We start from the raw sequence: 24,076 nt of genomic DNA, 5'->3' as shown, positions 1-24,076 counted from the left end.
ACATGGGGTGTGGGGTAGGGTTGGGAAGGCGTTGTGGTGGCACATGTTTGGACGCAGGAAAGGAAATGTTTAAAGCCCGAAAAAGGTGATATCACATTAGGAACCTGACACGATTTTGCCTATTTCTGCATTTAAACCTTTGCATGCCAGCAGAAAACTGGCTTGGAGCTGGCAGGTAAACGGTTTCAATATTTCAATATTTAATTCCTTAATTAAATGAAGAGAGACTTAACCCGCATTCTGGCCTTAACAGCATTTTCTGATTTTCCTGAACTGTCTGGAACTTGCCAGAGGTCAACAAGGTAAGAACATAAAAACATAGTAAGGAAAGGAAAGGGAGCCTGAGTAAGCTGATCAATCCCTTGACCCTGCTCCACCATTCAATAAGATCATAGCCGACTGGTTGACAGCATCAAGTCGACTTTCCTGCCTGACTCCCTCACCTTCCTGGTACATCAATATCTTAAATATGCTCAATGAACTAGTCAGAGATCTCCAAAGGAACAACTTCTGAGAGAAATAAAATCCTTCTGTATCACTGTCTTAGACGGAAGACACGCTCCTATGAAGCTGTGCCCCTTCATCTCGATTCCCAGCTGAGGGGCTACAGTCAGTTTTTACTGTGAAGAAAGAAATAGAGTCTAGAGAAAGCTGAGAAATAGACTTTTATGTTTTAAAAACAGTTCACATTACAGAAGAGGAAGTTCAGGAAGTCTTAGAAAATATAAAGGTGGATAAATCTCCAGGACCTGATCAAATGTATCCCAGAAGGTTGTGGGAAGTAAGAGAGAAAATTACGTGACCCCTGTAACTACAGGTGAGGCGCCTGATGGCTGGAGGGTGGCGAATGTTGCGCCTTTGTTTAACTAAGGTTGAAAGGAGAAACCAGGAAACTACAGATCTGAGAGTCTGGCTTCGGTTGTGGGTAAATTGTTGGAGGTGATTATAAAAGTTAGGACTTATAGACATTTAAAGAGGCAAAAATTGATTAGGGACAGTCAGCATGGTTTTCTGTGAGGAAAACGGTGTCTCACAAAGTTACCAAAAAGGTTGATGATGGCAGAACAGTAGACATTGATTATTTGGATTTTAGTTAAGCCTTTGACAAGGTTCTGAGTAGTAGACTGTGCGGTAATTAGTAAAGTTTAGTCACATGGGATTTAGGGTGAATTGCCAATTGGATACATAATTGGTCAAAGGCAGGAGACAGAGAGTAATGGCGGAGAGTTGCTCTGCGGACTGGAGGCCTGTGACCAGTGATGTTCCACAGGGATCGGTCATTTATATAAATGATTTGAATAAGAATATGAAAGGCATGGTTAATAAGTTTGAGGATGACACCAAATCTGGTGGCATTGTAGACAATGAAGAAGGCTTTCTAAGATTACAAAGGGATCTTGATCAAATGGGTCAATGGGCTGAAAAATGGCAGATGGAGTTCAATCTGGATAAATATCGAGTATTGTATTTTGGTACAACAAACAAGAACAGGGTTTATACAATTAATGGTAGAGTCTTGGCTAGTGTGTTAAAACAGCAGAACCCAAGGGTGCAGATATATAATTCTTTAAAACTTGCATCACACATAGGCAGGGTAGTTAAAAAGATGTTTGGCACGCTTGCCTTCATAGCTCAGTCCTTTGAGAATAGGAGTTGGGATATTATGTTAAGATTGAACAGGACATTGATGAGGCCTCTTCTGGAATATTGTGTCCAGTTACAGGAAGGATATTATCAAATTGGAGAGGGTTCTGAAGAGATTTACCAAGATGTTGCTGAATATGGAACATTTGAGTTATAAGGAAAGGCTCAATAGGTTGGGACTTTTTTCACTGAAACGTAGAGGGTTGAGAGGGGACCTGATGGGTGTTTATAAAATAATTAAAGACATAGAGTTGATGGTAGTTTTCTGATCCTGAAAATGGGGAATTTCAAGACTAGGGGATAATTTTTTAAGGTGAGAGGATAGAGATTTAAGAAAGACATAAGCGGTGAACTTTTTACACAGAAGATGGTTTGCGTTTCAAATGAACTTTACCACTGAAGTGGCGGATGCTGGTACAATTACAACTTTTAAAAGATGTTTGGATGAATACATGAATATAAAAGGTTTGGAGGGATATGAGCCAGGAGCAGGCAGGTGGGACTAGTTTGGTTTGGGATTATGTTCAGCACGAACCCCAAAGGGTCTGTTTCCATGCTTTATGACTCTATGACTCTATCTTCTGTCCCAAGTTCTTTCAGAGTTTTCCATATTTCAATAAGATCGCTACTTATTCTTCTAAATTCCACAAATTATAGGCCCATCCTGCTCAAACATTTCGAATATAACTCCTTCAGCCCATGAACCAACCCACTGTATACTTTCAATGCCTGCAAGTGAAACAGTACACTGCCTTAAATATGGAGTCCGAGGCCGCTATGTAGTATTCCAGGGGTGATCTCACCACCATCCTGTACAGTGATAGAACAGGTGGAATCTTCCATTTCCAGAGGCAATAGGCTAAAAAAAAGAAACTTAATTGGGTTGAATAGTGGTGGACCACTGTTGGTCTTAGGGGAAGAGAAGGTCCGACCTCTGCATCACCTCATCCAACAATTTCTCCAGGTCCTTGTCTGGAAAGCAGGGCATCAATTTCCCCCATTTGGGGACAATATCAGCAACTGTACGGGGCAATTCTGGATCAGAGTCCTGATGATGGATCAAAATCCTGCCAAATTCTTGCCTTCGGCTAAATTAATTTCTGGCAAGCAAGAGTTAAGCTGTACCTTTATCCAAACCCAGCTTCTAATTGAAGCCTTTAATAGGCAATTCATGACCACTTAAGAGATCATTTCTATCTGGGATGGAATTATTTCAGCTCCAGGCAGGACAAGAAAGAATCTGGTTGACCAGTGCAGGCAAGCAGTCAGAGATAACAAGGTGTAGAGCTGGATGAACATAGCAGGCCAAGCAGCATCAGAAGAGCTGGAAAGCCGACATTTCAGGCCTCGGCCCTTCTTCAGAAATGGGGGAGGGGAAGGGGGATCTGAAATAAATAGGGAGAGAAGGGGAGGCAGATACAAGATGGATAGAGGGGAATTAAGGTGGAGTGGAGACAGACAGATCAAAGAGGTGGGGATGGAGCTGGTAAAGGTGAGTGCAGGTGGGGAGGTAAGGAGGAGATAGGTCAGTCCAGGGAGGATGGATAAGTCAAGGGGGCGGGATGAGTTTAGTAGGTAGGAGATGGGGGTGGGACTTGAGGTGGAAGGAGGGGATAGGTGAGAGGAAGGACAGGTTAGGAAGGCAGGGGCAAGCTGGGCTGGTTTTGGGATGTGGTAGGGGGAGGGAAGATTTTGAAGATTGTGAAGTCCACATTGATACCAATGGGCTGCAGGATTCCCAAGCAGAATATGAGTTGCTGTTCCTGCAACCTTCACGTAGCATTGTTGTGGCAGTGCAGGAGGCCCGGGATGGACGTGTCGTCTGCGGAATGGGAGGGGGAGTTGAAATGGCTCGCGACTGGGAGGAGTAGTTGTTTAGTGCGGACCAAGCGTAGGATTGCAGAACCGACAGATTGCAGATGGCGGAAGAGTTGAAGGATGATGCGTTGGATCCGGAGGTTGGTGGGGTGGTACTTGAGGATAAGGGAAACTCTGTTTTGGTTGTTATTGCAAGGAGAGGGTGTGTGGGATGAGTTGCCGGAAATGCAACACTTCCGCCATCTGTAATCCGACACCACCACCAAAGACATTATTCCCTCACCACCCTTGTCTGCCTTCTGGAGGAACCACTCTCTCCATGACTTCCTTGTCCGCTCCACACTCCCCTCCAACCCCATCACACCTGGCACCTTCCCCTGCAATCGCAGAAAGTGCTACACTTGCCCCCACACCTCCTCCCTCACCCCCATCCCAGACCCCAAGATGACTTTCCATATTAAGCAGATGTTCACCTGCACATCTGCTAATGTGGTATACTGCATCTGCTGTTCCTGTTGTGGCCTCCTCTACATTGGGGAAACCAAGCAGTGGTTTGGGGACTGCTTGCAGAACACCTACGCTCCGTTCACACTAAACAACTGCACCTCCCAGTCGTGAACCATTTCAACTCCCCCTCCCACTCCTCAGACAAGATGTCCATTCTGGGCCTCCTGCACAGTCACAATGATGCCACCTGAAGGTTGCAGGAACAGCAACTCATATTCCGCTTGGGAACCCTGCAGCCCAATGGTATCAATGTGGACTTCACAATCTTCAAAATCTTCCCTCCCCCTACTGCATCCCAAAACCAGCCCAGCTCATCCCCACTTCTCTGGCCTGTCCTTCCTCCCACCTATCCCCACCTCCCACCTCAGTCCCACCCCCATCTCCTACCTACTAACCTCGTCCCGCCACATTGACCTGTCCGTCCTCCCTGGGCTGACCTATCTCCTCCCTATCTCCCCACCTGCACTCATCTTTACTGGCTCCATCCCCACCTCTTTGACCTGTCTGTCTCCTCTCCACCTAACTTCTCCTCTATCCATCTTCTATCCGCCTCCCCGTCTCTCCATATTTATTTCAGACCCCCCTTCCCCTCCCCCATTTCTGAAGAAGGGTCTAGGCCCGAAATGTTAGCCTTCCTGCTCCTCTAATGCTGCTTGGCCTGCTGTGTTCATCCAGCTCTGCACCTTGTTATCTCAGATTCTCCAGCATCTGCAGTTCCTGCTATCTCAGGCAAGCAGTCAGTTGGTTGGGAGCTGCCTCAATCCTGTGCACGTTAATACAGATGTAGGAACTGGATAAAGGACAGGATGGGAGTGGGGTGGAGGGCACTCAGTTTGAGCTCTCTGCCGTTTGATGTCCTAATCTCCTCTCCACTAAAATTTCCAACCTCAGAAACCACCCTGCCCAAAATGATTCATAGCTCTCCCATGGGCAATCCTCTTTCCTAGGAGTCCAGGGCAGAGGCATTGTACAAGCAGCAACCACACTACTTCCACTGCATTTCTGGGCTCCTTTGACCTTTGATTGGCTGACAGCTCTTGGCAACCAGAACTTCATGGTCCTGGGTCCCAATACAGACAAAAAGCCCATCATAACCAATGAGTTACCTGATTACTGGAGGGTCAAATTGACTTTCTTGACTTGACAGACTGTGATTCTCCTCATCTAATCTCTCCTGCTTTTGAAGTCAGTCCAAAAATGAGAAGTCAACACCAACAGCCAGGATGGGTGGGAAGTGAGTGGTGGAGAAACACGAGGCTGGAAGAACAGCAGCATCTGGAGGAAAACAGCAGTCAACGTTTCAGGTATTATCCTTCTTCAGGACCCAGAACATTGGCTGCTTCTTTCCTTCAGATGCTGCCGGCCTTGCTATGTACTTCCACCCTCCTGTTTGTCTACTTTGGATTCCAGCATCTGCTGTCATTTTTTGTGTCTGGTTGTTCACTGAAACTCACAGGTTGGGAAGCTTTCAAATAGTGAAACTGAATAGGTAAAGTTCTCCTGAGGTTCAAGGCTAGTGGAACAATCAGGAATAAGCAATAAACGCTGACCTTGACAGTCTACTTAAAATGCCAGGGGCGGATTGTGTGGGGGAGAGAATGACAAGAAGACTAGAAAGCACAGTTACAAGATGATAGGTAGCAACCTGTGAGGTCTGACTGCCCAGGAGAAGATGAGAGGTGGTGACTGGAGAGGGAATTTACATTTTATGCAGGAGAATGATGGGAAAGTCTAATGATGGGACTTGATGCCAGAAAGTTCTATGTTACACACCTTTTTGGTCCTCACGTTGCCCTTGAATCTTTTGAAGCACTGCACCCATGTTCAAGGTACTATACTCCTGCTTCTCACTTTCTCACGCTTTCCCATCCATACTTGTGTGATCGCAAAGCCTTTCATTCCTTGGAAAACATCACCTTGCTTGTCAAGTCCCACAGCAGGCTCTCCAGTAAGAGCAAGGTCAAATGCTAGGTTGGTGTAGACTTCCTCGGATTTTCTATTCCTGCGGTTGTTGAAGCTTCAGAAATCAATGTATAGTTCAGCCAAACTGACCATAGCCAGGGTCACATTAAATTGAAATCCTTCCTTTCACATCATCCTGTTCATTTTCTCTGATTGGTCAGGAAACCCAGAAGCAAAATGTTAACCTAATTATGAGCGAAGGTCACTAGAGTTAAATCTGTTTTCTCTCCATAGGTGCTGCCAGACCTGCTGAATTTCTCCAGCAATTGCAGTTCTTTGTTTTATGAGAGCAAGATGTTAAAACGGCGATTGGTTAAAGGGCCAGTGCAAAACCTGCTGACAGAGTCAATGGATTCCAGATCTCTCACCAGGCTCCCCACTTGAGGATCACAGTCGGATATAATTCTGATCTCAAATGAGGCTCGGGTCAGAATGTAAAACAATGAATATCTGCCTGACCCACACCCAACCTTTCACCAATTACTACTTGTATTGTGCTGTACTCATTTTGAATTTAAATCCACACAACAACTGTGTTTAATAAAGCTAAACAGAAGGTACAATGTTGGAAACTAGCAAAGAATACATTGGAATAAGTCTAAATGTTTTTTAAAAAAGCACGAGAAAGGGTGAGCTGAGGCAGAGGTGACTTTGGACAATGATACACAGGTGGTCTTAACAATTGTTCAAATATGTGGTTAGAAACTTATCTTCCAGTTGGGTTGTGACCAGACTGGCCTCAATTGTTGCCAAGGAGAACATATGGGCAATGGATTTTTGAGTAAGGATCAGAAATGATTACTTCAGTCTTCCCAATACTTGATTGAATGTGATTTCCACTTCTCCAGTACTGAACGTCACACTAGTCTGATGATTTACATTAGTTAGCCTCGTCTTTAGGGATAACATGCACATTTCTTTCTGCAGGTCATTTTTTATGTTAAATGAATTCAAGTTGTTGCTATTCACTGAGGTGAATTTATCCAAATAAACAACAAACTACGTATTATTATTAATTTTTAAGGGTTTTTTTTACCAACAAGTGCTCAATATTTTTCTATCACCTGACATATATATGCACATGTTTCTATTTATTAAGTGTTACCATGATCCCACAGTTTAAGATAGTTTTTCTCTTCAACTGGGATTCCCAACCTGTTTTCTTCTACAGAAATAATAAGGCAGTACCTTTTAACTGGCTCAAAAGCAAATCTCTTTTTCAAGACACCCATAAAATGGTTTTACCTCACAACGAGCCTTAAAACAAAGAGCCAACAGTGTCTGTCCTGTGCAGACATGTAGTGCAATCAAGTGATTCATGAGAAAGGGAAGACTGAACTTCTTTTACAGAAACAACAATCTCCCCTAAGGCAAATTTCTTATTCCAGGTGATTAGAGCAACTCAGTCAGTTTAGGTGTGTGTAAGCTAATGTGAAGAATCTTTGTTTTACAATATTGCATTGATACTAAAGTAAAACACATTTGACAATTCAAAAGAAAGTCTGTATTGGTTCCACACAATTTGAGCAATGTCAAAGGTTTAACAAATTTGATTTAGTTATATGTGGAAACCACATAGCTAAGTAATTCCAGTTCAAATTGACTCAGATTGTTTTTCTTGGGCCCTGCATCTCAGACAAATTAAATTCAGTCAGTCAATCAGTTGTAAAACAGCTGGGTTTGATTGGCTAATGAATTTAATTAAAATTAGGTGGATGATTAAATGAAAAATGCAATTCAATAGATAATTTATTCTTTGTTGTTGAACTTTTAGTTGTTCTCAATTGTTCAATTTGCATAGCGCCTCCTAATATTAAGTTAATTCTTAAGAACTAAGAAGATACCAATATTGAATAAACCAAAGTCAAAAATTTATCCTTGGGTTGAAGTTGATTTTTCTGATATAGCTACCTCGAAGTACTTGATCTCACAATTTCACAGTTTCCATAGGTCCTATTGTCACCGTGGTTTGTGCATAAGCACTATAGCCACAAAAGTAACATGTCCTCCTTTACAATATCTGAATTCTAATCAATTTGATCACTGCCACCCAGAAGTGAATATATTATTGCCCATGTTACCAAGGGACAAACAGCCAGTTTTGATTTAGTTTAGCCACATCTCTGTCAATCACACCTGTTATAAGGCAAATGACCAGAATAACGCAAAATTCAGAAATGGAAATGATGCTCCCTCAATGCTTTAACCATTTATTTATTTTGCAATTGGCCACACCAAGCAGGATGGTACCAAGTTTGATTCTCTCTACCAACTAAATTATCAAATCTAAGCAGGGATGCAAATTTAAAAATTAAAATTGGCTGCAAAAATGCTGATTTAGAGAAGATCAAATTGGCAGGGTCGACATTCCTGAGAGACCCTTATTATGAGTGCACATTTGAGGACTTCTCAGTACAGGCAGAATGTGATTCTTCTGTGATGCCCCTCCCCTCGCCCCATCGTGTACAATTTTACCTGAGTGGAATGGGTGTTTGGGTGAGGTCGAACCAGCTCAAAGCCAAAATTTCAGGAGAGGAGAAAGAAACACATTTCCTTCCATCTCAAGGAATTAAAGCAGATGGCAGTGTTTGAGGAAGGTTTGAGACAAACATAATGGAGAAAACATAAAGGTATGTGTGACAGTCTTGGAAGATGAATTTAGAATGGAACATAGATAATTTGAAGTATAAATAATTATTTGGATGTGCTAAAATAAATGGGTTGTTTTTATGCTTTTTATTTTGTGTCTTTGATTAAGATAAAATGTAATAAAGAATCATTGCAACCCTGCATTGTGTAATATCAGTTTTATGATAAAATTGTGGAAGAATGATTGTGGTCCTAATATTGCTCTAATTCCTGGTGGCCATCTGCATTTTTGTTCTACTGTCCTGAACAAATGTTATTTTGTCACTTTATAGGGTAAATCCTGTTTAGTGTAGTCTATGTTAAAATGTAGAAAGTAAATAACAGCTTAACAGTACACATAATGATTGATCCAGTCCGGATATATCACTGGCTGACAATCAATAACTTGTAAAACTTCAAGTACCTTAAATACTGAAATGTCACCTCTGCCCCTGTCAAAATAAAAGCAGTATTTTTAAGTATTCCTATCCATCATTTGCATTTACTCCTTATCAAAACACGCAAGGCCAGGTTTTATTACTGATGAAATGTCTGCTACTTTCAGCTACTACATTTTAAATAAATTGTAAATGACATGAATTCTGGAAGCCACTTACACCATTTGAACGATCGTCTAGGATGCTAAAGTAAAGTGAGAAAGGTGAATTAGTAGTAAACTGGGTTAGTGCACGAAGGTCCTGTGCCATATTGTATAACAGCACAGGTTCACTTCTTAAGATTCATTGCATGGCATTTATACCGTACATTGGAATAAGTTCCTTTGGAGGACATATTTTTCTTCACATGGAGAAAAAGTGAATTGATGATGGAAGCAGGTATGTGGGAATGGTATGGAGGAACAATATTAGGGTCATATCACTTACTTGGGGCTGCTAATAGTGTGTTATCAATTAAGATGAACAAACAAATCTTCTGCCTGTTTCTTACCTGTAGAATAGGACTGATACAGTTTCAAAATTTATATCTAAAATTATTCACAAAAAAACTGAAAATTGGAAGTCTCACAAAACATTTGTTTTATCTTAGTTTTACTAGAAGCCTGCAATAAAACACTTAAAGCTGTTTTATTAAATATCTTTTCTCTTTTAACTTGGAATTAAGCTTTAGTTTCTTTGTTATTATCTATGACTTTAGACATCTTAATGAAATGGGCAAAGAAAGAACTATATGTATTGTATCTAACCTAACCCAGTGGTAAGCATAGCATATGTCTGGTAAAAGGAATATCTTCTGCACAGCTCCAATAACATTTAAAAAGGCAAATGACAGCAAATCAACTCTGTGGCATTTTACATGTTGACTGCTTTCTAATAATAATACAGACAATCAACAGAACTGAAACCAATTTCAGAAAAAATAACAAAAAATATGGAAAGAAAAGAGTTTAAAATACTTTGCAATGGAAGGCAGCACTGAAAAGCCTCTTTGTTTTATAATGCCTGAGCACAGCTTAAATACAATTATGCTTCTTGTTAGACTTTTCCTACTATGACTGTGTGAGGTGGCTCAGATTTTTATCTCAGCAGTCCTTAAACTAAATTAATGCAGAATTGCTGCCAGTCACCTGGAATCAACAAGTTTTTCCTACAGTAAGTTTAATTTGCATTGTGTCTGTGTTAGGCGTATCTATGTCAGCACTAAGTTACAAAAACTGTACAGCCAGACATTTTATAACTATATCTTTTGTGGGCAGATCCACTTCAGAACTAGCATGTTAATTTCTGCTTGCACTTGAACCAAATTAGTCCGACATGTGAGATAAAAACTTGAAGCATTTTAAGACACTGTATGACAAAACAGATGTTCAGTTTATGTTTTTTAACACACTACATTTTGCAAGGTTACCTAACACCTCAACAAGTACATTAACACCTAACTGCTAAAGAGCTTCAAAGTCCGACTGACTCAGATAAGTCAGTGGTTACAGCCAGCTGTTAGCCACAGATAAGTGTCAGGCTAATCCTCTAGAGACCAGGTGAATACTTCCCCTGCCCTTTACTCTCAGCTTGCTGAGCTAATTAGGAGTTTATGCATTACATCATTGTATATAGGATTGCTCACCGAACCTTCACTCTATCAATCCACATGCAGGCATATCTCTAGTATAACTTAGTAGAATAATACAGCAAAACCAAAACAGTCCACTTGATATGTTGAGAGAGTAATGGCAAACTTTGTACACCAAATGAAAAGATCCAAAAGATAATATTTGTAAAGACTTTAAAAGCTGCTCAAAAACAATAAATGAAAGTTGAAAATTGATAACAAACCTCATGGACATCACCGAGCTTGAATTCCCTGCTGATGTACAGAACATGAGAGCACAGTGTACATGAAGGATAAGAGCCAAAGCTTAACTAGCCCGTGTGAGTCATATCCTTCCCATCTGACTCCATGCCAGACAATGATGTAATGCACTGGCCACTCTCCCCAGCTCAGCACTATGAAGTCACCACTATATCTGGCAAGCCCAAAGTAAACTTAATGTAACCAAAACAACCCCAGGCCAAGTTCCAGACATACAGAGACTCAGTGGTGCTATTACCATTGGAAACGGGATAAACAGACAGGGAAACAGTGCCGCCTCAAAGAAGCAGCAGCTGTTTAAAGTTCAGAGTAAACACTTTGAGCAGTGTAAGTGATTTATTGGTTTTAATCAGAATCAAGATAGAGTGAACAGAAACGCAATATGCACAGTACTTCTATTTCACTCCAAGAAAATTCTGATAAAATAAATCATGACAAGCTTTTACAGCCAGTTTGAGGTTATGTTGTATCAAGTTTGTTATGAATCAAAGCTAGATTTTATGTTGTAGAATTCATAACATAATTATTGAAAAAGATGATTGCAAAAAAGATTACTTCATCATCAATGGAAAGAAAGCAGTAATTGCAGTGGTGTTTCCTATCAAATTTGAACAACAATTTTCAGTTTTTAAAATTAAGTAAGATTGTTTACATTTTAAAAAAAATTTACTGTGCAATGAATATTATAAAATAATTTGCTGAAACTTATTGTTGTCAGATTCTCAATATTAGCAATTAAGTGCTTAATGTATTCATATGCCACCCCTCTAACAAAGATACTATCCTTTTAAAGTAAATAAGTTAAAATGTCAGTTAAAATAAATGGTCAGAAAGGTTTTGTACAAATGTTTGACCACTGAAAATTAATGTAATCATCATACTTTTAAGCTTTTCTACAAGCCTTTTAGGTCTTATCATTGTAAATTTAGATATATTCATAAATTAGTTTTTGTGAAATAGGAGAATTTCAATGAAAGATTACAAAACATTACTGCTAATCTGGGGTCTCAATAGGCACAATAAATGCTTAGAAAGGAGGTGACCATACCATTCCATAATACCAGCTCTCCATCCATTCGCAAACCTAGAGAAGCTTAGATCAGCAATAGAACTTTCCATTTTCAACCATTTACATCTAATCCTCTTAAAATGAAAAAGAGTTGTGAAAAATTATATTGCCCTACTAGTAAATAAGTACCTTACATTAATCATAATTTCATTGAGAAGTCTTTTAAAATTTGGGCAAAACAAGTGCTCACTTTAAATATTACCATCTCCAAAGCCTAACTGGACATTGCATTTTTATTGTGCAATTCTGTTTTGATGTCTTCTCTAACTTTTTGCGTATCTTCTCCCAATTGCTTATTAAGTAATTCACCTCATTAAATCTCCCCATATCTGTCAAAAATCAAATGCCTCCTTCACAAACCTTAGGGTCTTTGGCAAACATCTCCCACTTTCATTCTTCCCATACAAACTACACTGAACAATGCTTCCTTGGCAATTTGTACCTAAATCTAAACTCCCCAAGCCTTTTGTCCTCTGATTTCCATAGCTTCCTCATATCAACAATCCCACCTTTCAATAATAACAGCCACTCAGATCCACAGCCACTCTTACAAACTCTCTATCCCATACAACCTTTCCACTGGCAAAACTGAAATTAATGGAAATCTGGATGAAATCTTTCACTGGATGGAATCATACCTAGTAAAAAGAAACATGATTGTGGTTGTTGAAAGCCTGTTATCTCAGTCCCAGGAAATTACTGCAGGAGTTTCTCAAGGTAGTGCCATAGCCCAAACATCTTTACTGTTTCATCAATGATCTTGCCTCCATCACATTTTCAGAAGTGGAAATGTTTAATGACGATGCAACCATGCTTACCAGATTCACAAATTGTCAGAAATTGAAACAGTTTGTGTTCATATTGCATCCATTGACCAGAAGTTAACTGAATTAGCCAAACAAATACTGTGGCTACAACAGCAGATCAAAGGTTAGTAATTCTGCAGTGAATAAGTCATCGCCTGACTCTCCAAATCCTGTGCACTATCCACAAAGCTCAAGTCAGTAACATGATGAAATACATTCATCCCCCCCAGGAAATTGGGAATATCTCAAAAAGCATTCAAGGAGTTTGATGCCATCAAGGTTAAAGAAGTCTACTTGATGCTGCAAGCATTTTAAAATTCACTCCATCCACTACCACTCACAGTGACAGCAGCGTGTATCATTTACAAATGTACTGTAACAACTTACCAACACTATCTCGACAGCATCTTCCAAATCTGTGACCTCTACTATCTAGTGGGATAGGACAGTAGACATATGGAAGCACATCTAGAAGTTCCCCTCCAGATCAACCTGATTAGGAACATTATCACCAATCCTTCATAGCCAACGGATCAAAATCTGGGAACTTCCTTGGAAGAATGTCATAGGTATACCTGCAACTGTGGTTAAGGAAGGCAGATCGTCATTACCATCCTGACCACAATTACCGATAAGCAATATATGGTTCGCCCATAAGCAAGCAACACCAACATCCTATGGAAGATCAAAAACAACCTTGATAACATTAATGACTAATAAGCTATCTCTGGCTATTTCATCAACTTCTCTGTCAGTCATCTGTACATGGTCTCAGTAAACCTCCTAATCCAACTCTCTCTCCTTCAAGGCTTACTTGATATTCACGTCTCAGATTTCCCAATCACTCAACCCTCTCATTCCTACCATTTATCCAGCAAAATTTCCACCTTGACAACGTTAAATCTGATAATACAAATCTGAATATATCTGGCACAAGACCAGCCAGGTCATTTATCACCAGAACTGACAGACTCCGTTAAACAAGATCCCTAATAGCAAGGAAAACCATAGCTGAAACACAAGTCAGTTGGCTGGGGTGTAGTGAACATTACATTAAATTTGTCAAAGACATAAAGATACAAGGTTATACAAAACTATGGTGACTGTAAAGGATCACAGGAGGATAATCTGGTTAGTGAAATTGGCAGGTAAGTAGCAGTTGCAATTTAATATAAGAATAATGTGAGGTAATCTATTTTGTGAAGGAAAGCAAGAACTTGATTTATATAGTGTCTGTAATGTAGTAAAATGTTCCAAGGCACTTCACAGTCATGCAATCAACCATAAACTGGCATGAAAGCGAAAGAAGGAAACCATGGGCAGATCTTTGTTGCGGTGCAGGGTGTCTCGCCTAAAGGCTGGAGAGCCAGCAAGAGGCCTCTTTTCAGGGAAGACTGAAAATCAGGCAGTGCAGAGCCCACCAGCAGGCCTGCCCAAGGAGCGAACATCCAGGGCTTTGTGAGGTCCGCCCAGTGAGAGTTGCCACATCAGAGGCCAGCAACTCTTGCAGTCAGCAGCACCACAGAGGAGGCCATGACTGCTGAAGCACACCTCTCCAGTGTTTGTCATGTTGTGGAGGACCAAGGCCACAAGTAAGTAATGTGGTGGTGGTGGGGGTAGTCGGCGGGGGAGGTGGAGAGAGGACATATAGACTGTCGGACACAGGAGATGAGGGTAAAGGACTCAGCAGCAAGGAGAGTGGTGGGATAGTCCCATCTCAAAACAAGGCGATAAGTAATCCAGAGATAGTTGGAACTGCAGATGCTGGAGAATCTGAAATAACAAGATGTCAAGCTGGATGAACACAGCAGGACAAGCAGCATCAGAGGAGCTGACGTTTTGGACCTAGGCCCTTCTTCAGAAATGGGGGAGAGGAGGGGTGATCTGAAATAAATAGGGAGAGAAGGGGAGGCAGTTAGAAGATGGATAAAAGAGAAGATAGGTGGAGAGGAGACAGACAGGTCAAAGAGGCAGAGATGGAGCCAGTAAAGGTGAGTATAGGTGGGGAGGTAGGGAGGAAATAGGTCAGTCCAGGGAGGATGGACAGGTAAAGGGGGCAGTATGAGTTTAATATGTAGGAGATGGGGGTTGGGCTTGAGGTGGGAGGAGGGGATAGGTGAGAGGAAGAACAGGTTAGGGAGGCGGGGATGACCTGGGCTCGTTTTGGGATGCACTGGGGGAGGGGTGATTTTGAAGCTTGTGAAATCCACATAGGTGCTACTGGCTGCAGGGTTCCCAAGTGGATTATGAGTTGCTGTTCCTGCAACCTTCAGGTAGCATCATTGTGGCATTGCAGGAGGCCCAGGATGGACATTTTGTCTAAGGAATGGGAGGAGGAGTTGAAATGGTTCACGACTGGGAGGTGCAGTTGTTTATTGCGAATGGAGCGTAGGTGTTCTGTAAAACGGTCCGCAAGCCTCCGCTTGGTTTCCCCGATGTAGAGGAGGCCACAACAAGTTCAGCGGCTGCAGTATACCACATTAGCAGATGTGCAGGTGGACATCAGCTTGATGTGGAAAGTCTTCTTGGGGCCTGGTATGGGGGTGAGGTGTGGGGGCAGGTGTAGCACTTCCTGTGGTTGCAGAAAAACGTGCCGGGTGTGGTGGGGCTAGAGGGGAGTGTGGAGCGGATAAGGGAATCACGGAGAGAGTGGTCCCTCCAAAAAGCAGACAAAGGTGGGGAGGGAAAAATGTCTTTGGTGGCGGGGTCAGACTGCACAAGCTTCAAAATTTCCCCTCCCTCTACTGCATCCCAAAACCAGCCCAGCTCGTCCCCACCTCCCTAACCTGTTCTTCCTCTCACCTATAACCTCCTCCCACATCAAGCCTCACCCCCATTTCTACCTACTAACCTCATCCCGCCCCCTTGACCTGTCCGTCCTCCCTGAACTGACCTATCTCCTCCCTACCTCTCCACCTATACTCACCTTTGCTGGTTCCATCCCTGACTTTTTGGCCTGTCTGTCTCCTCTCAACCTATCTTCTCCTCCATCCATCTTGTATCTACCTCCCCCTCTCTCTCTGTTTATTTCTGAACCCCCTTCCCCTCCCTCATTTCTGAAGAAGGGTCTAGGCTCGAAACATCAGCCTTCCTGCTCCTCTGATGCTGCTTGGCCTGCTGTGTTCATCCAGCTCCACACCTCAATAAGTAAGCCAGACAGTTTAACCTGACTTGCAAACTGCTTGGCAACAACTAGCAGTGGGGCAGGAAAGTTGGCCATGGGCATTCCCAAAAAGAATGTAATTCTGTCGAAGGCAGCAGTGTTGTCAGCATTAGACCTAATTAAATGCCCTTCCCATCTCCAAGCTCATCACCAGAGAGAGCGGAAGATTCTGAACATCTAGACAGTTTGGTCAGAGACAGGTTTTAAAGGGAATCTTAAGGGGAGAGATGGAAAGTTTAGAGAAGGAAGTTCATAACTTAGGCCCATGACACATCCACAAAAACAAGAATTTGCTGTTCATAACAGAAAGGGCTGAATGGTTTGAAGGTACACAGAAACCTGGAAATATAAACACATAACACCTTTAAAGTTTATATTATATAAAATGTAGAGTGCAGAAACAGGCCATTTGGCCCAACCAATCCATGCCAGTGTTTATACCCACCTGGCCCTCTGGTCCTATCCTTCCCTATCTGTTGCCTCCTTACTGCTTATCTGACTACTATTTAAACTCATCCATACTATCTTCCTTAACAACTTCCTTTGGTAGCAAATTTTCTTTACTTATCCTTTCAATGGCCATTTCTTCTGAACTGCCCCTTTGATTTTTTTGATGACTATTTCATATTCATTGTTTCAAGTTATACTGCTCCCCCCAAGTGGAAACTGATTGTAATGTGATCTGCCCCTCCTTGGGGTTGTCAATCTGCTCCAATAAGAGAGCCCTGGCTGACAGATAAGAGCAGGAATGTCAGGCATCCTGTTCATTCTGAGAACTGGCTCTGGGGGTGTTAAATCGGTGCTAAGGACTTTCCACATGAAAATAAAGGGTGGCTTACTGATGGCCTCTGTGGAGTGATTTTAGAAACACTGCCTCTGAGTCTATTGTACCATACCTGTTTTTTAATGTAAATTTAGGACTTTAATGAAATCGATGCTTTGTTTCCTCATTTAGAGAAAAGAGATGCTGCCCATGTACCTCTTCTTCACGCATATTTGGACCCTTTCTAGTGACTCTTTATCCCTGTTATAATATTGCAACTAGAACTACAAATGGTGCACCAAAGTCAGAGTTCTGTGTGCCCCTGCTGGAGGTTTTACAGGCAAAGTTAAATGAGTGGGAGACTTGCAGGGTCATTGTCCCATCACCTTCTTCCCCAACACCGGTCTACAAATTTACAGGCAGTGGCCAAAACCTCGGGTGGCCTCCCTATCCCAACAATTGCTGAGGGCCTTAAGTGGTTAATTAACGGGCACTTCCCAGCTCAGTAGCAACAGCAGAGAGCTCAACAAGTTATCTTGCTCTGACTGAGCAGGCAAGGGGTTGAAGATGTCTTCATTACATCTCCCTTTTGAAATCAGCAGCATCTACCTCCCGAGGACTATACCTATCAAGTGCCCCCTTCCTGTTCCCTTCAAATCACAACTGTCATCCCTCAAACCTCTACCTCATGCCTCTCCCTCACCAGCCTCCCACCTCACCTCCCTCACCACAAGGCCCTTTAAGTCCCTGAGTCTCAGGTTTTTGGCATTTTCACTTTGGGGACCCCTTGTAGTCCCAATAGTGGTCTCTGTGCCAATCAGATTGTCAGCAGCTCTCGGAGATGGGATCTCTGCTGAAGGGAGAGGCAGACAGCCAATTCATAGTCGTCCGATCATTCAAAAGTTGTGGGATATCTCTGCCTTCCAAGAACTCTTCACCAAGTATGTTTTAACTAGCATTCAATATACCTTTCGCATCGTTCCCCTGCTTTTGAATTCTATACCTGGTTTCTTTGTATTAGATCCTCATTGGCCAGTGTCACAACTTATTATTGATTTATGTGCTTATGCTCCCAAATTCTTTTTCTTTGACCCCACAAAAATACTTATTTTCCAAGTAATATGAGGCATCCTATTTTCTTTAAAAAAAATGAATATCCAAAACTTATCAATGTTAAAATTCAATTTGATTTCTTTATTTAAGCTATTTTGCTAATCAACATATTTTTCTAATCAACCTGTTCAGAGATGTTATTACACACCTCTATTGCAGGTGGGACTTAAACTCAGCCTTCCCAGTCCAGGGGTAGGGACACTACCACTGCAGTACAAGGGCAAATACTGCATGTGGTCAATTCATGTTTATCGTAACTTCCTCCTGTGGATGAAACCATAATAACATACTCTGATTTTTAAAACTGGAAACACAGACATGGCACAATAGCAAACAAATTGTGGCAAATTAAAAATGAAGTCAATTTCAGCCATTTTATGCCCACTATAGCTAAGCAGCTGAATCCACATGGTAATGTGTTGGTCAGTTCACTGAATCATTTTATTTTTGGGGCTTCTGATGCTTAGTGCATATGAAGAATTGATGGGTAGCCACATAATCTTCAGTTCCTTATGTGAGATTTTTGCCTCTCTGTAAAATCTGATGTCACAGTATGGAAGACGGCTACATAAAATTGTCACTTTAATTACAACCTCCTGCTAGCTGCGATCGTGCAGCATTTCAGTTTTATGTCTCTCTATCCTTTGCTAATACTGCAAAGAACCTTCCACTTTCCGGATTGGCTGAAGTTCTGCAATTCAATTTTACAAGTACTATACACATATGATAGAGCTCACCACGTTAAAACTAGAGACTTACCTAAATTAATGTGAACAGGACTAAATCAATCACTTCTATGTGCAACATTTAATCTTGACTGACTAATACTTGTATTAAAATGTTGGATCGAACATGCACTGTGAGTGACACAAATCTTATTTCTTATTAATGGGTCTTTGAGTAGAGCTTTAAATGTCAATATCTATATAGTATCAATACTTACAATAGATTGAAAAAATCATCAATGTCATAATAGAAAATCAAAGTAAAACCATAGCAAATCAGAATTTCAGTGAACATACAAAAAAGACAAGATTAAGTGTTTACTACGAACAGGGACTAATGAGGATTTGTGAAAGTAATCCATTCTGAATGATCAGTCAGAAGAATCTACTAACACTTAAAAAATAGATATGCGAATCACTGAATCAATAAAAGCATTTGAAAGAAGTCTGAGACAACACAGTGCAGAGCTGAAGGGACACAGCAGGCCAGGTAGCATCAGAGGAGCAGGAAAGCCGATGTTTTGGGTCAGGACCATTCTTCAGAAATTTTTTGAAGAATTTTCTTCATTTTCTGAAGAAAGGTTCCGGCCCGAAACATCATCTTTCCTGCTCTTCTGATGTGGATTGCTGTGCTCCTCCAGTTCCACACTGTGTTATCTCTGACTCCAGCATCGGCACTTCTTACTATCTCTGAAAGAAGTCTGATTCTTTTTCTTGATAAGTAAAATGGCTAATGTCCAAAAATAGAGTTTTAAAGAAATCAAAAATCCTACATTTAATAAGTGTCTTACTTAAATTTAGTGATGAAATCTTCAGAGTTTCTATTAATGCCATTTTAAAAGCTTTTTTCTTAAACATCTCAGTCTGTCTCAAAAGTTTTGATTGGAGAATTTTGAAGTGCCAATCAAGTCTGAATTTATGAATTTCAAAGATTTTCACAAGATGCATCAAAAAGTGTCCAAGGTGAAGTAAAGAATCCCTCATTTCCATGTAGATCTGTGAGGTTTCTAATCTATTCAAATGGATCTAACATGCACTGTGAGTGCGCAAAACTCTTGTTTCTCATTCATGGGTTTATTCATGAGATTAAATGCTTACAAGAATAGAAACTAATGAGGATTTATGAAAGCAATCAATTCTGAATGACCAGTCACAAAAATCTACTAATACTTTGCAAAATGCCTATTTGCATACATTAATATCTCATCATTACTATTCTCGCCTCATTTGTATATGAATTGCTATTTTTCAAGGCAGGGAGAAACTAGATGGCAACGCTGACCAAAATCAAAATCTGAGAGGCTCCCTAGCAGCTTCAGCTTGCTGATACCCTCTCTGAGCAATCATCTTAGTCAGTAGCCCCCAACTTCTCAGGGCATTCTTCATGGACAGTGAACGTCTGTTCCTTGCTCTTCCTAAGGATTGAGGTTGGCACTGGACATGCATCAGCCTCAATACATCATCCCAACACATTTTAGACTCACCCACAATAAAGTTTGCTGCTTCAATACTGCACTTTAAAGTTCATCTGCCCTTTACCTTTCAGTGCAGACCCAAAGCCAGGCAACAAGTCATGTTTGCCAGTTGTGATCAGTCAAGAGGGTGGATAAATTGTACAGCACTGTGCTACATCAATGTCACACCTACAGGACATACCAGAAGCTTACACAGCTAACACTCCGAATGTGCTTCAATCAAATAGCCATGTCTCAAAGCCTAAGGAGAGTAGCCCACACTCGAGTCTGGGGAGAACATCATCAGTCACAGATTCGTTACTATTAAGTGCATCTCAGTCCGGGGGCTTAGATGCAGTCAGCCCATTGCTCAGGTTGGGGTCAGGGATTTTATATTACACCATAGGGATATGGTCGGACCTGCAGGATCTATGAAAGCAACCAAGGGTTAGTGCCAAATTTGGGCAATAAAAAGAGATCAGTCAGGGATCTGGTTAGTCATCAGTTGAGACTATCCTGTCACATAGGTCAGTGGGTGGGGCCACAGTTACTTTTGGACATCTGTTCACTGAAAGTGAAGTGGTGTTATTAGGAGTACCTGCTATGTTGGGCAAATTGGAGAAGTCAGTTGTGGGGATTGGAGGCAGTTGGTTGGGATACAGAGGGACAATTACAGTGAGGAGAAATCCAACATGTATGGGAGATGAGTGATAATGGGAACTGCAGATGCTGGAGAGTCCAAGATAATAAAATGTGAGGCTGGATGAACACAGCAGGCCAAGCAGCATCTCAGGAGCACAAAAGCTGACGTTTCTTTTGTGCTCCTGAGATGCTGCTTGGCCTGCTGTGTTCATCCAGCCTCACATTTTATTATTATGTATGGAAGATGAAACAGCATTGGAATGTATGGGTTACTGCAGACAGGGGCATCATCAATGGTTACCACTGACCTCAACTGGGGGCAAGTACAAAACAATAATTGGCATAACTAAGTTATAGGTCTGAAGCTCAGGGATAAATTGGGAAATGAAGAGCTAAATAAGAGTTGGGTGGCAATGTTCAAGACTCTTGGGGTCTACAGGATTGCAAGTCAGAAAGAAATATGGAGGTGTATGAAGTTCACCTAGATTGACAGGTTGAACCTGTTACTCAATTTGTGAAATGCTACCTACATTGCCTGCCAACCTCATCAAAATCGCACATGCACTATGTAAATGGTGATGGTTGCCACCACATGAGAGTGAGTGGCATAAGTGTTTTTGTTCCCTATCTAAGGGAGTTGGCTTTACTTGTGACCTATGTGAGACCTTTCATGGAACAATTCCACTAATCAGGCACCTACACAGGACAGGTTAAAGACATTTGTAATTATGGATTTCTACATGTGAAATACATGTTGCAACCAATTGAATACAAATCCAGGCTGAAAGCAATCTTGACCATGTTAGTGGTCATAACAAATTGTTCATAGTTATCTCTGTGCATCAGAAGTAATCACAGCTGACCTTAAAAGTGGTGCCTTTGACCACAATTCACAAAGATATTCCAAGTCCTCATAAACTGCACAAGATACTGAGCTGCTTTTTTTCTCACTTTGAACTATAAGTAGTTGACAACATGCTCTTCTATGCATATTGCTGCTTTTCTTGGATCATGTGCAGGTGGGGAAACATTATTTCACTCATATGACTGCACTTACAATCTCCTATTGTATCTGCATAACATAGCTTTTGCTGCATGCATTGGAATAAGGTCCACTGTGTGCATGGTCTATGTAGAGGCTTCCCAAGGCCTTCCCATGGCCCACCAAATTGAGAACCACTGTAAATTGTAATTTGTGCGTGATGTGGCTGCTGACTGCTCACATGACTGAGGAGCTGTTTTGTTTTTGACATTCCCCATATGGACCCTCTGGAACCATGATCAATGGATCCAGCCAGAGTAGGGCTCATCATCAGTGTGGCTACTGAATAGCAATGCTGCATGGGAATTGAGAAGGAACAAATGCATCAGCAAGCCCAGGAACAGCAGCAGACTCCAGGCAGAAACCAAACAACCTCTATGTGTTATGCAGTAGTAGGAACGGCCGATGCTGGAGAATCTGAGATAACACGGTGTAAGGCTGGTTAAACACAGCAGGCCAAGCAGCATCAGAGGAGCAGGAAAGCCTGATGTTTCAGGTCGAGACCCTTCTTGTTATGGAATATTTTTGACTTAAGAGGTGTTGGGCTGGGAAAATTAAGTGTTGTTTAGCATGGCTAGGAAAGTGAAATTGAAATACTAAAGATCAGGTGTGATCTTATTGAATGCAGAATGGGCTAGAGGGGCGGAATGGTCTAGTTTTGTTCATAGTTTGCATGATTGATCTATTTGTCAGGCTTCACAAGTGGAAGATGAACTTCTGAAATTTGCCCTATAAACTGGCAGATCTGACAGTACTGTAGAGAACTGTCTGATTCATTTTCAAGCAACTGTTTTGCATATGATTCATGGAAATCTTCTCTCAACATATAAAACATTTTAAATTTTGAGGGAATTTGACAGGGTGAATACTAGAAAAATGCTTCCACTTCTGGGCCAGACTAGAAGGAGAGGACAGAGTATAAGATAAGAGATCCTGAGCTTCAGATGGAGAGTTTTTCTTTGCCATGTTCATGCAGCAGCAATCTGTTAACACTTGCCAAACATTTTAACCAAAATTAAATCAATTATTAAGAGTGGAATTCTCAATAACAGCCAGAACAAATTGCCTTTCAACCACATGTATCAATTTTGGATTAATCTTAATATATTTTTCAAAGAACACAAGAAACACTCTATCATTTTTAGCTGACTTATCTTGTATCATTGTACATTTGTTACTTTTATGCTACCACTTCATTTTTCACAAGATAAACTGTATCAGTAACTTAAATGATTTGTGATGTTGCTATCCTGCCTGTAACAAACAAAAATAACAGAAATGCTTGGATGTTGTTTTTTGCGAAATGTGATCACACTGCAAGAACAACTCAGCCAGTCCTAAGCCTAAGCCTTTCCATAGAGTCATACAGCACAGAAAAGGCCCTTCAGTCTGTCAGAGATAATGGGAACTGCAGATGCTGGAGAATCCAAGATAATAAAATGTGAGGCTGGATGAACACAGCAGGCCAAGCAGCATCTCAGGAGCACAGAAGCTGACGTTTCGGGCCTAGACCCTTCATCAGAGAGGGGGATGGGGTGAGGGTTCTGGAATAAATAGGGAGAGAGGGGGAGGCGGACCAAAGATGGAGAGTAAAGAAGATAGGTGGAGAGAGTATAGGTGGGGAGGTAGGGAGGGGATAGGTCAGTCCAGGGAAGACGGACAGATCAAGGAGGTGGGATGAGGTTAGTCGGTAGATGGGGGTGCGGCTTGGGGTGGGAGGAAGGGATGGGTGAGAGGAAGAACAGGTTAGGGAGGCAGAGACAGGTTGGACTGGTTTTGGGATGCAGTGGGTGGGGGGGAAGAGCTCGGCTGGTTGTGTGGTGCAGTGGGGGGAGGGGACGAACTGGGCTGGTTTAGGGATGCAGTTGGGGAAGGGGAGATTTTGAAACTGGTGAAGTCCACATTGATACCATTAGGCTGCAGGGTTCCCAGGCGGAATATGAGTTGCTGTTCCTGCAACTTTCGGGTGGCATCATTGTGGCACTGCAGGAGGCCCATGATGGACATGTCATCAAGAGAATGGGAGGGGGAGTGGAAATGGTTTGCGACTGGGAGGTGCAGTTGTTTGTTGCGAACTGAGCGGAGGTGTTCTGCAAAGCGGTCCCCAAGCCTCCGCTTGCTTTCCCCAATGTAGAGGAAGCCACACCGGGTACAGTGGATGCAGTATACCACATTGGCAGATGTGTAGATGAACCTCTGCTTAATGAGGAATGTCATCTTGGGGCCTGGGATAGGGGTGAGGGAGGAGGTGTGGGGGCAAGTGTAGCATTTCCTGCGGTTGCAGGGGAAGGTGCCGGGTGTGGTGGGGTTGGAGGGCAGTGTGGAGCGAACAAGGGAGTAACGGAGAGAGTGGTCACTCCGGAAAGCAGACAGGGGTGGGGATGGAAAAATGTCTTGGGTGATGGGGTCGGA

General features: G+C 41.9%; 1 protein-coding gene across 3 annotated transcripts in view; it reads right to left on the bottom strand.

The window, feature by feature from the left end:
- The window catches only part of creb5b (cAMP responsive element binding protein 5b), a 415,327-nt gene that overhangs the window by 190,575 nt on the left and 200,676 nt on the right, over positions 1 to 24,076 (bottom strand). Inside the window, exon 1 of one of the 3 annotated variants that reach the window (XM_048522126.2) lies at positions 10,851 to 10,920. The exons of the other annotated variants lie outside the window; for them this stretch is intronic. Within the exon in view, the coding sequence (XP_048378083.1) occupies positions 10,851 to 10,897 (47 nt within the window). The 5' untranslated portion in view covers positions 10,898 to 10,920. Of the gene's footprint in view, positions 1 to 10,850; positions 10,921 to 24,076 lie in introns of those variants that run through there. 3 annotated transcript variants of the gene reach the window in all.

This window comes from Stegostoma tigrinum, chromosome 2 (genome assembly GCF_030684315.1).
Source record: "Stegostoma tigrinum isolate sSteTig4 chromosome 2, sSteTig4.hap1, whole genome shotgun sequence".
In the NCBI taxonomy this organism is placed as follows: Eukaryota; Metazoa; Chordata; class Chondrichthyes; order Orectolobiformes; family Stegostomatidae; genus Stegostoma; species Stegostoma tigrinum.
The sequence above is the reverse complement of the archived record's forward strand: the minus strand, read 5'-3'. Positions and strand labels throughout refer to the sequence as shown.